This window comes from Hyla sarda, chromosome 7, assembly GCF_029499605.1.
Source record: "Hyla sarda isolate aHylSar1 chromosome 7, aHylSar1.hap1, whole genome shotgun sequence".
NCBI lineage: Eukaryota > Metazoa > Chordata > Amphibia > Anura > Hylidae > Hyla > Hyla sarda.
The window spans coordinates 214,986,630-215,000,156 of NC_079195.1; the positions used below are offsets into that span (position 1 = coordinate 214,986,630).

General features: G+C 46.3%; 1 protein-coding gene across 3 annotated transcripts in view; it reads left to right on the forward strand.

Moving 5' to 3' along the window:
- The window catches only part of LOC130283309 (vitellogenin-1-like), a 138,987-nt gene that overhangs the window by 31,168 nt on the left and 94,292 nt on the right, over positions 1-13,527 (forward strand). Inside the window, exons 6-8 of one of the 3 annotated variants that reach the window (XM_056532611.1) lie at positions 1,011-1,172; positions 1,285-1,433; positions 3,443-3,596. In XM_056532611.1, the coding sequence (XP_056388586.1) occupies positions 1,011-1,172; positions 1,285-1,433; positions 3,443-3,596 (465 nt within the window). Of the gene's footprint in view, positions 1-1,010; positions 1,173-1,284; positions 1,434-3,442; positions 3,597-4,595; positions 4,626-13,527 lie in introns of those variants that run through there. The other 2 variants (XM_056532612.1, XM_056532613.1) reach the window with 2 other exon arrangements.

Sequence of the window (13,527 nt, forward strand, 5' to 3'; positions counted from 1 at the left end):
CAGCCATTCTTTCGAAATGCTACAGGGATGAATCAACATAGTTTCCCCCTGATGATAAAGAGTGGGGGTTAAAGTGGTACTTCAGCATTAAACAACTTATCACCTACCCACAGGACAAAGGATAAGTGTATAATTGCAGAGGATCCAACCTCTGGGACCCATTGTGATCTCAAGAATGGGGCCTCGAATCGCCTAGCTGTGCAGGCTCGTTGCATTCTCTATGCGGAGAATGCATGGAGTGTGTGCCAACCCCATGCTGTTTGGAGTTTTGGGGCCCGGTTCTGGAGATCACAATGGGTCCCTGAGGTTGGAAAATATAACAATGATCTGTGATTCCCTCTAATATGTTGAAGCATTTCAGTAGAATCATAGTTATAACACCGGTCCAGAACGTGGCTCTGCGTCATCTGATCCCCAGTGCTTCCTTCCACCCTGTAAGATTCTATAAATCAATTCCGATGCACCACCACTGAGCTCCATTCCTGGCCAGTATTATAACTATTATTCAGAGGAAATTATACACCATTGTAACAAGGTAGTCTGTCCCTGTTTCATGCTGTTTGTGGTTCAGGCAGCATGAAAATGATCACAGGTCTCCTATACGCAGATCCCCTTCTGTTTTCTGTTGTATGTCTATCCATGTTAAAGTTTCCTGGTGTAGAGATATATATGGAAGTACAGGATTAAAAAAACATGGCTAATTTCTTCCAGAAACAGAACCATACATTTTCGCAGGTTGTGTGATGTATTGTAGTTCAGCCACATTCTCTTCAATGGAGTTAAGCCTCAATAAAAAACATAACCAAGAGGTGAATGTGTCACTATTTGTTTAAGAAAGCAGGTATATTTTTAATTCTGTACAACATTACAGCATTACCACTATAGGCAAAATATTTTCTTTGTAGGCTTTGTTATGGATCGCTATATAGATGACATCTTTTATATGTCGTATATATCTAAGTGGGACATCATTGTGAAACTGGTGTCATTTTCTTTCTTTCATACAACAGAATGGCATCGGAGGCTTTTGTTATAACAACTACTTGATTCAAGAAAACCAAAAACCAAACCAATTGCTTATTACCAAATCCATAGACCTAAGTAACTGTGAGGAGAGACAACAGATGGTCACCGGCAATGCGTATTTCCACACTTGTACCAACTGTAAGCAGGTAGGTCCTATAGAGTTCTATTCAATAATTTTCAAAGCTTTTTTTCTTGTTTCTTTTTATTTATTTATTTATTTTTTATAATGACAATTGTGTCTCTAACTTTTTTCTTGAGAGAAACAAAAATACTCGAGCGGTAGCCACCTATAATTATAAGGTGAAGGGTACAGGGACGGGAGGCCGATTACTGGAGGCGGAGGTGAAGGAAGTCCACCAGTTCACACCCTTCAATGAAATCCAGGGTTCTATGGTGGTGGAAGCAAGGTATGATCTGTAACGTGCTACATCTTATAATAATATGTGTTGCATTAATAATAATGCCTAGATCTAGAGTTTATAGAGGACATAGAAGATGTATTTTCTCTCTAATGTTCACCAAAATGTTCACAAAGACATCTTATTGATGACACTTTATTCCTCATGGGTCTTACTTGTCTAACGCCCAACAATGTGGCCATACATTCTTCTGCATGGTTGAAATGTAGCTTACAGGAGTTATCCAGGAATAGAAAAACAGAGCTACTTTCTTTTTAAAACTGCACGCCGTCTGTCTCCAGGTTGGGTGTGGTTCTGCAGCTCAGTTTCATTGAAATGAATGGAGTCAAGTCGTAAAACCACACCCAACCTTGAGACAGACGTGGAGCTGTTTTTGAAATAAATTAGCTGTGTTTTTCTATTCTTGGATAACCCCTTTAAGGACAAAACATATAATGTATGGACAGAATGGCTCTGCAAAAGTTATTACCACTCTTACCAAATGATTTTCTGCTCTGGTGCATGAAGGTTCTAAGTCTAGGACCAATTCTTTTGATGTCCATATGTCCTAAGAGAGCTTTAAGTGGGAGTCTCTTGTTAATAAGCAATGGCATACACAGGATTAAGAGGGTTCCATAGCAAACAACATACTGGAGTCCCCATTATGGTGCTGGGAAGAAACAAGCAAACTTCCCAAAACTTTCAGCAAATCTGCCATTGATTCGATTCATATTCAATGGCAAATGCGGTTTCATCCCTACACTTGCTGGACTGGAGAGGCCAAATTGGGTAAAAACAAGAGCAGGGTCTCTTGCCTTTGACAGGAGTCCCTGCCCAGAGCAAATCACAAAAGAAAAAAAGCCAACATGAACTTAATTGATTCGCTCATCTCTAGCACTGGGTTTTGCCATCCAAGACAAAAGGGCCTGTTGATTTTTTCTCTCCACCATAGACCCTCTTTTTTGCTAATATTACAATTACTATAGAGAATACAATAGCAAAGTGGATAGGATGAACCCCAGGTGGCCCCCTTTTCTCTACAGACCCCATAGTAGCTGCATGATCTGTCTGTATGACACGCACGCCCTTGAACCTGAGTAGTGCACAATGTGTTGAGCATGAATATCGGCAAATTTTATGCTAATTTTCCATGTGAATTTTCACATTGGAAAAAGAAGTGAACGAACATAGCGAATACGCAAATTTCGCAAACATAGGGGGTATAATCATCAATATAGTCGCGAAACATCGCAAATTTGAATATGGCCCCTGCCGTTCATCACTAGTGCTCAATAGCTTAAAGGGATACTCCGCCCCTAGATATCTTATCCCCTATCCAAAGGATTGGGGATAAGATGTCTGATCGCAGGGGTCCCACCACGATCTCCCTGCTGCACCCGGTGTTCGTTTCGAGCAGCGCCGAAGGCTCGTGAATTCACAGGCGTGCCCCCTCAATGCAAGTCTATGGGAGGGTGCGTGACGGCTATCACGCCCCCTCCCATATGCTTGCATTGAGGGGACATGGCCGTGACATCACAAGCCTCCGTCTCGCATCGCCAGTCATCCAGCATGGAGTAAAGTTCTCTCTGTGCACCGGATGTCTGGGGTGCCGCAGCCAGGACCCCTGCGTTCAGACATCTTAGCCCCTATCCTTTGCAGCTTAATAGAGCTTAAAATAGATAAATGAATACAAAAGATATTTAGAGAAGACCATCCACAATACATGACTTAAAGCAAAAATATCCGAGTGCCCATCATCTACTTTAACCCAGTTTAGCAAAAAAAATCGAAGATTAATGCCGTGCAAAGCACTTTGGATAAATCCTGCCCTAGATAGTATTAGAATAGAATAAAGCACACTTCTAGTTTAGCAGCAGCCCATATTTAAATGGAAAATACAGCGTTCTCTAACAAAGAAGCAAATCCACCACTGTGCAGCCGAGGAGCTGGGTTTATTCAAGGTGTACAAATTCCTATATAATACTGTACACGATTCATATCATTGTTACTGTTCGCAGGCAGAGACTTGTGTTACAAGCAGTTCAAGAGCAGATTCATTCGACCCCAGAGAATAATGACTATATTACCAAAGAGTCACTACGCTATCACTTTGAGAAGAAACTGATTCAAACTCCTATTCACTTGTTAAGAACAAAAAACACAGAGAGCCAGGTACGTGACTGTCGAGAATATTCTGACAATTCTTTGTATTTCAATGTACCTTGCATTTTAGAAAGCATTTTCTTCCATAAAAAAAAATATAATTGTCATCTTTATAAAGTGTCATCACATCTTGCCTGGGAAGGTCGGGTTCTGAGAAGTTGCTGACATATAGTTGTGAATAGAAAGCGATAAATGAAACCTGCTATACATGCGCAGAATATTCTTCTTATCTGAGAATTAAAAATAGGCATTGTGAACAAAAGGGGCACCGACCCTGAACCTCCACTATTTAGGGGTCTCTACCACCCCCATCTCCACCTAAAGTAGTCTGCATTTACTTCTAGGCAGTGGAAGAGAGAGAGGTGATATCTGGTAACTATAAAAGCAAGTGCACTAAGCGATTGTCTTAGCTAGTGATTGTGTGTCTGTATACAAGAGTGTGAAGTATACAAGTGAGTGTACGTATAAAAGTGAGAGGGACTTAAAATTAAGGGACTTTAAATTCAGGGAGTTTAATTGAAATATTTGATTCTTTTTTTTTTTTACTGTTAATTTTTGCAATCCCCAAATCTAGTATGGCCTCCATGTTGGAAAAGGCAGTCCAGTGTGCATCTTACACAATGTATGCAATCCTTGAACAGCAGTTTGAGGGTGCATATTGTTGTGCGAGATGTGTGCGAGATGTTCATTTGGAAGCCCAGATCCTGGACCTAAAGGAGCAACTGGCAACACTGAAATGCATTGACAACTTGGAGAGGAGTCTCCTGCTCACTGAGCAATTACTCTCTGGGGTAGAGGTGGGGGGGATAGTGGGATGAAGGTGCAGGACAGTCAGGCAGTTAGCTGGGTTACAGTTAGAAAACGGGGTAGAGGGAAAAGTGTCAGGAAGGCTATTCCTGAACTGGCACACCACAACAAGTTTGTGTCTTCCTGGCGCTCGAGTTCGGCACATTGCGGATCGCGTGGACAGGCTGCTGGGTGGGGCTGGAGAGGACCCAGCAGTCATGGTACATACTGGCACCAATGACAAAGAAAGAGGTAGGTGGAGTGTCCTTAAAAATGATTTCAGGGACTTAGGCCGCAAGCTTAAGGCAAGGACCTCCAAGGTAATATTTTCTGAAATATTACCTGTACCACGAGCCGCACCAGAGAGGCAGCAGGAGATCAGGGAGGTAAACAAGTGGCTCAGAAGCTGGTGAAGGAAGGAGGGGTTTAGGTTCATGGAGAACTGGGCTGACTTTGCTGTCTGATAGCGGATTCGATGGGGAGGGTGCAGCTGTGCTTGGGGAGAAGATGGCTAGAAGGGTGGAGGAGTGTTTAAACTAGGGACTGGGGAGAGGGAACCTACAACGCAGAGGGGGAAGATAGCATAGATAGAGAGGGGGGACTTATTAATGTACTTGGGGGTGGAGCGGAGGGAAAGGTTAGAATAGTTAATATAGTATAAAATAGTGATCATAATATAATACATTATAACTTGTTCTTCAATAAGGGAATATCTCGAGGTGCCAAAAAAACAATGAACTTTAGGAAGGCAAAGTTTGATCAACTCAGAGAAGTCCTTAACAATATTAATTGGGATAATGTCCTCAAAAACAAAAATACTGACACTAAATGGGAGACTTTTAACAATAGCTTAAATTCTCACTGTAAGATGTATATACTGTCACGATGCCGGCTGGCAGGAGGTGGATCCTCTGTGCCAGAGAGGGATGGCGAGGACCGTGCTAGTGGACCGGTTCTAAGACACTACTGGTTTTCACTAAGCCCGCCGCAAAGCGGGATGGTCTTGCTGCGGCGGTAGTGACCAGGTCGTATCCACTAGCAACGGCTCACCTCTCTGGCTGCTGAAGATAGGCGAGGTACAAGGGAGTAGGCAGAAGCAAGGTCGGACGTAGCAGAAGGTCGGGGGCAGGCGGCAAGGATCGTAGTCAGGGGCAACGGCAGGAGGTCAGAACACGGGCTAGGAACAAACAAGGGAACGCTTTCACTAGGCACAAGTGCAACAAGATCCGGCAAGGGAGTGCAGGGGAAGTGAGGTGATATAGGGAAGTGCACAGGTGGAAACTAATTAAGCTAATTGGAAGATTGGGCCAGGCACCATCATAGGTGCACTGGCCCTTTAAATCGCAGAGACCCGGCGCGCGCGCGCCCTAGGGAGCGGGGCCGCGCGCGCCGGGACAGGACCGACGGAGAGCGAGTCAGGTACGGGGACCGGGGTGCGTATCGCGAGCGGGCGCCACCCGCATCGCGAATCGCATCCCGGATGGAGGCGGGACCGCAGCGCACCCGGTCAGTGGATCTGACCGGGGCGCTGCAGCAACGAGGATGAGGCGAGCGCTCCGGGGAGGAACGGGGACCCGGAGCGCTCGGCGTAACAGTACCCCCCCCCTTGGGTCTCCCCCTCTTCTTGGGGCCAAAGAACCTGAGGAAAAAAAAGTCAATTTTTCCGTGATGAGGTCCGATGCACATTAGGAGGGGTTCTGTGCGGAAACGCATGAGACAGTCCAATCTTTTATTGTTAATACAATAGATGTAGAGGGGTCTGGCGAGACTGGTCACAGGGACGTAGAACCTGTTGATAAGAGAGGCCAAAAAAATTTTTCCTGCAGATCCGGAATCCAAGAAGACCATAGTAGAGAAGGAGAAGGTAGAGGCAGATATCCGCACAGGCACAGTAAGGCGTGGAGAAGCAGAGTTGACATCAAGAACTGTGTCACCTTTGTGCGGAGTCAGCGTACGTCTTTCCAGGCGGGGAGGACGGATAGGACAATCCTTCAGGAAGTGTTCGGTACCGGCATAGTACAGGCAAAGATTCTCCATGCGGCGTCGTGTCCTCTCTTGAGGTGTCAAGCGAGACCGGTCAACTTGCATAGCCTCCGCGGCGAGAAGCACAGGAACGGATTGCAGAGGACCAGAGGAGAGAGGAGCCGGGGAGAAAAAACGCCTCGTGCGAACAAAGTCCATATCCAGGCGGAGCTCCAGACGCCATCCGGAAGAACGCATGTCAATGCGAGTGGCAAGATGAATGAGTTCATGCAGGTTAGCAGGAGTTTCTCGTGCGGCCAGAACATCTTTAATGTTGCTGGATAGGCCTTTTTTAAAGGTCGCGCAGAGAATCTCACTATTGCAGGACAACTCGGAAGCAAGAGCACGGAACTGAATGGCGTACTCGCCAACGGAAGAAACACCCTGGACCAGGTTCAGCAGGGCAGTCTTGGCAGAAGAGGCTCGGGCAGGCTCCTCGAAGACACCACGGACCTCAGCGAAGTAGGACTGGACTGTGGCTGTGGCAGGATCATTGCGGACCCCATCAAATTTGTCCGGCAGGGACAAGCAGGGGTTAGGAGCGGCCGGTTGCTGCGGAGGAGTTGCAGGAGCCGGCGGAGGAGATGGTTGTTGTAGCTGCTGTGTCTGTGGCAGCAGCTGCTGTATCTGTGACTGAAGTTGCAGTGTCACGGTGGTCAAGTATGCCAGCTGGAGATTTCGCTGGGCAATCCGTTGGGCTTGCTGGGCAATCTGTTGGGCTTGCTGGGCAATCACCGTGGTGAGGTCGGCGACAACTGGCAGAGGAACTTCAGCGGGATCCATGGCCGGATCTACTGTCACGATGCCGGCTGGCAGGAGGTGGATCCTCTGTGCCAGAGAGGGATGGCGAGGACCGTGCTAGTGGACCGGTTCTAAGACACTACTGGTTTTCACCAGAGCCCGCCGCAAAGCGGGATGGTCTTGCTGCGGCGGTAGTGACCAGGTCGTATCCACTAGCAACGGCTCACCTCTCTGGCTGCTGAAGATAGGCGAGGTACAAGGGAGTAGGCAGAAGCAAGGTCGGACGTAGCAGAAGGTCGGGGGCAGGCGGCAAGGATCGTAGTCAGGGGCAACGGCAGGAGGTCAGGAACACGGGCTAGGAACAAACAAGGGAACGCTTTCACTAGGCACAAGTGCAACAAGATCCGGCAAGGGAGTGCAGGGGAAGTGAGGTGATATAGGGAAGTGCACAGGTGGAAACTAATTAAGCTAATTGGAAGATTGGGCCAGGCACCATCATAGGTGCACTGGCCCTTTAAATCGCAGAGACCCGGCGCGCGCGCGCCCTAGGGAGCGGGGCCGCGCGCGCCGGGACAGGACCGACGGAGAGCGAGTCAGGTACGGGGACCGGGGTGCGTATCGCGAGCGGGCGCCACCCGCATCGCGAATCGCATCCCGGATGGAGGCGGGACCGCAGCGCACCCGGTCAGTGGATCTGACCGGGGCGCTGCAGCAACGAGGATGAGGCGAGCGCTCCGGGGAGGAACGGGGACCCGGAGCGCTCGGCGTAACATATACCTTATGGGAATAAAAGGGTCAGAAATAAAAGAAAACCAATATGGATGAATAAAAATGTTAAGGGGGCAAGAAATGACAAAAATAAAGCATTTGAACTACTAAAACAGAATGACAGTGAAGAAGCATTAAAAAGCTATAGAAAAAAATATAAAATAAGTAAAAAACAGATAAAAGTCACAAAAATTGAGACAGAAAGACTCATTGCCAAAGAGAGGAAAACTAACCCCAAAATGTTCTTTAACTATATAAATACAGTAGCAAAAAGGTTAAAAATGAAAGTGTTGGCCCTTTAAAAAATGATGAGGAAGAAATTATAAACGGGGATCAGGAAAAAGCAAATATATTAAACAAATTCTTCTCCACTGTATTCACCAATGAAAATGAAATGCCAGGTGAAATACAGGGAGATAAGGTAAACTCTCCGGTACAGGTCACCTGTCTAACCCAGGAAGAAGTACAATACCACAAACAAAAAATCAAAATAGACAAATCACCAGGTCCAGATGGCATTCACTCCTGTGTTCTAAAGGAATTAAGTAATGTAATAGACAGATCCCTATTTTTATATACAGGGACTCTATGGTAACAGGGACTGTTCCCCAGGACTGGTGCATGGTATATGTGGTGCCAATATTTAAAAAGGGGTCAAAAGGTGACCCCGGGAATTATAGACCTGTTAGTTTAACCTCCGATATATGAATATTTTTGAGGGTTTTCTAAGGGATGCTATTTTGGAGTATCTTGATGAAAATAAATGTATGACTCCATATCAGCATGGCTTTATGAGGGATCGGTCCTGTCAAACTGACCGGATCAGCTTTTATGAGGAGGTGAGCTCCAGACTGGAGCAGGGGGAATGGCTGGATGTCGTATATCTGGATTTTTCCAAAGCATTTGCTACGATGCCAGATAAACGGTTGGTGAATAAAATGAGAAGGATGAGGCTGGGGGAGAATGTGTGCAAGTGGGTAAGTAACTGGCTCAGTGATAGGAAACAGAGGGTGGTTATTAATGGTACTTATTCTGATTGGGTGACTGTTACTAGTGGGGACCACAGGGGTCAGTCTTGGGCCCTCTTCTATTTAATATATTTATTAATGACCTTGTAGAGGGGTTGAATAGTAAAGTAGCAATCTTTGCAGATGATACTAAACTCTGTAAAGTGGTAAACACAATAGAGGACAGTGCACTGTTTAAATGGATCTGAATAGGTTGGAGGTTTGGGCTGGGAAGGAGCAGATGAGATTCAGCACTGATAAATGTAAGGTAATGCACATGGGGAAGAAAAATGGGATTGTGTATTAAATGGGAGAACAATTGGGACAACTGACATGGAAAAGGACTTGGGAGTCTTAATTAATAGTAAATTTAGCTGTAGTGACCAGTGTCGGGCAGCTGCTGCCAAGGCAAATAAAATCATGGGGTTCATCAATAGGGGCATAGATACCCACGACAAGGAAATAATTCTACCACTGTACAAATCACTAGTCAGACCACACATAGAATACTGTGTACAGTACTGGTCAGACCCCACATAGAATACTGTGTACAGTACTGGTCAGACCACACATAGAATACTGTGTACAGTACTGGGCACCAGTGTACAAGAAAGATACAGTGGAGCTGGAGAGGGTTCAAAGACGGGCAACCAGAGTAATACTGGGAGTGGGAGGACTACAGTACCCAGAAAGATTATTAGAATTAGGGTTATTTAATTTAGAAAAAGAAGGCTTAAATGGGCACTGTCATGAAGTAAAAAAATTGATATGTTGTAGTACTTAAGTACTACAACATATCTCTAATATACTTTAATTAAAAAAAGTGATTTTAAACAAGTTTAAAATCACTTTTAAATTCGGCCACTAGGGGTCGCCCTCCTAGTGGCCGAATGCATTCGGCAGTGACGTCACTACTGAATTTCGACTCATTTAAGCCTGGCACTGCGGTGCTCGCACCCGCCTGTCAATCAAACAGGCGAGAGCGAGCACGCTGATAGCTGGGGCTGCTCCCATTGGCCAGCTCCACTGGCCTCGCGCACGGCCCCGCCCGCTTCCGTTACCCTGTCCCTGTGCCCACTAGTGCCAAATGTGCCCCCCGCGAGCGCGATCGCTACCATCACCGCTAGCGGGGTCCCTGTGCCCACTAGCGGTGTCACAAGAGTGCCGAGCGCGGCTCTGTTCCCCGTCCCTGTCAGCTCTCAGGGTATGGGAACAGATTTATAAGCCTCGCGCGCAGCTAACGTAGTACTGCGCATGCACAGTACAACGCAAATAGCGTAGGGCTAACGCCAGGCTCCTAGCGCTGCCTACGTTAGCCCTACGCCATTTGCGTAGTGCTGCGCCTGCGCAGTACTACGTTAGCCGCGCGCGAGGCTTTTAAATCTATTCCCGTACCCTGAGAGCTGACAGGGACGGGGAACAGAGCCGCGCTCGGGATTCTTGTGACACCGCTAGTGGGCACAGGGACCCCGCTAGCGGTGATGTTAGCGATCGCGCTCGCGGGGGGGGGGCACTTTTGACACCGCTAGTGGGCACAGGGACCCCGCTAGCGGTGATGGTAGCGCTCGCGCTCGCGGGGGGCACATTTGACACCGCTAGTGGGCACAGGGACCCCGCTAGCGGTGATGGTAGCGATCGCGCTCGCGGGAGGCATTCTTGTGACACAATGACATTAGACAATAGGGTAGCTCCAGCTGTTTCACAACTACAATTCTCAGCATGGCCTGACAGCTAATAACAATCAAGGCATGCTGGGAGTTGTAGTTGGGAAACAGCTGGAGGCACCCTATTAGATAAATAACACTCATGCATAGACGATTTGAGGGCAGAAGCGAGCGCCCAGCAAGGCATCAGTGACGTCGCGCCTGTTGGGAAGCGCTGCTTCCTGCCCTGCTTTATAGAGCAGATTTAGAAACACTAAATCTGCACTATTAAAGCGATTAAAAATTTTTTTGAAGCCAGGTAGGGGGTTAGGCCTAGATTACTACTAGGTAGGGACATATTAGATTATATAGTACTTGGTGGGAGCTTCCCTTTAAGGGCGACCTAAGAACTATGTATAAATATATCAGGGGACAGTACAGAGATCTCTCCCATGATCTATTTATACCCAGGACTGTATCTATAACATCTTGAGGAAAGAAGGTTTCTACACCAGCACAGACAGGGGTTCTTTACTGTAAGAGCAGTGAGACTGTGGAATTCTCTGCCAGAGGAGGTGGTCATGGTGAACTCTGTAAAATTATTTAAAAGGAGCCTGGATGTATTTTTGGAGAATAATACCATTAAAGTTATGGATTCTACATCTATATCAACTCAGTAGAGACTCATTAGGAATATAGGTTGAACTTGATGGACTCTGGTCTTATTTTGACCTAATGAACTATGTTATTATGTAGTCTGGCAGGTGATCTCACATTTTCGTCTAGAGTAAAGATGAGCAAATTTCCCCAAAAATATTTTAAACCCAATTCAATAGAATCAACATCCAGTTTTGATTCAGATTCAAAAATACCCCAATTGCCCTAAAATGAGGTTTCCTAGTAATGTATCCAACCCGATTCAAGGTCTTTAAAGGGGTATTCCACTGGCCAGCATTGGGAAGTAAATGCTCCGAATGCTGTTTTCGCTCTTCGGGGGTCGGCCATGCCCCTCGTGACATCACGGCCACACCCCCTCAATGCAAGTCTATGGGAGGGGGCGTGACGACCGCCACGCCCCCTCCCATAGACTTGCATTGAGGGGGCATGGCCGTGATGTCACAAGGAGCGTGGCCGACCCCCGCATTGCAAAAACAGCGATCGAAACATTTACTTCTGAATGATGGCCAGTGGAATATCCCTTTAATGCAAAAATAGCATGACCTATCCCTAACACCTAACCCTTTTGATCACTAAAAATTGTGGCCCCTGTTTTGAGCAATTCCCCTAAAACAAAGCCCAAATCTTTCCTATTCAGGCAAATCTGAATTTTACATGTTTGTTTAAAGCTGATAAAGGTTTATAACAGATATAGACAAAAGGGCACTGGTTGTTGGCCATACACATACAATAGCTGACACAAACCAAATGCACAAAATGTACATAAACCAGTTCTCATCTCTTTCATGGGATCAAAGTCCTGCACGGATGGCCCGGAGTGGGGTTTTGTATCAACAAGCAGCAAAAGAGAAAAAATTCCAGCTGGACATTTCCCATAAAACTTCTTATTTTATTAGAATCTCTTAAAAGCAAATTCACACAGCTACAACAAACATAAACTCTGACGCGTTTAGGTCCTCTCTGACCTTAAAGGCGTACTCCGCTACTCAGCGTTTGGAACAAACTGCTCCGAACGCGGGAGCCGGTGACGGGAGCTCGTGACGTCATAGCCCCGCCCATCATGACGTCACGCCCCGTCCCCTCAATGCGAGTCTATGGGAGGGGGCGTGACAGCCATCACGCCCCCTCCCATAGACTTGCATTGAGAGGGCGTGATGGCATGAGGGGCTGAGCGGTGGAGTACCCCTTTAATGGAAAACTGTCAGCAAAGTCACCCACACTAACCAGTGGTATTGGCTGGTAGTGTGGGTGACACTGATTAAAATGCTGTTTACCATGCCTGGATCCGTTGCGGCGTTCCTCCGTTATGTTCCCTGTGATTATGCAAATGACCAGTCAGTGGCACGGGTAAAGTAATGATGGCGGCCTCAGGCACTGTGACGTCTCAGCACTTGGCCCACTCATACATATTGATACAATACCCTCTATTTCCCCGCTCTGTATTTACTCCTACTGCGCATGTACTGATGATGGCCGTGGCCATCTTGGATCATCGGCACATGCGCAGTAGGAGTAAATACAGAGCGGAGCAGCGGAGGGGATTTTATGAATATGTATGAGTGAGTCAAGCGCTGAGACGTCACAGTGCCCAAGGCCACCATTGTAACTCCGCCCTTGTCAGTGACTGGTTACTTGTATAATCGCAATTAGGAACATAAAGGTGGAACGCCGCAACTGATCCGGGAATATTAGGCAGCATTTTAATACGTGTCACCTCCACTTCCAGCCGGGACCACTGATCAGTGCGGGTAACTTTGCTGACAGTTTTCCTTTATTCATAGATCAGCCTGGTCTATGATTAAGGTCAGAGAAGACCGAAACGTGGCAGAATTTATGTTTGTCATAGCTGTGTGGATATGGTTTTAAGATATTCTAATAAAAGAAGAACTTTTATGGAACTTGTCCAGCTGTGATCTTTACTCTTATGCTACAATAGATAACAGTTGAATTATAATTTGTCTATTCTCTTTAATTTCCCACATAAACATGCCAATTCGGAAGATATGTTTTTAGGGGTAATAAGATAAGTGACCGCCAGATACCTCCAGGTGCCACATACAGTATCCACTAAGGCAAATAAAGCAATAGACAACTTAAAATGTAACCTATTAAAGGGGTACTCCGGTGAAAACCTTTTTTCTTTTAAATCAACTGGTGGCAGAAAGTTAAACATATTTGTAAATTACTTCTATTACAAAATCTTAATCCTTCCTGTACTTATTAGCTACTGAATACTACAGAGGAAATTCTTTTCCTTTTGGAATGCTCTCTGATGACATCACGAGCACAGTTCTC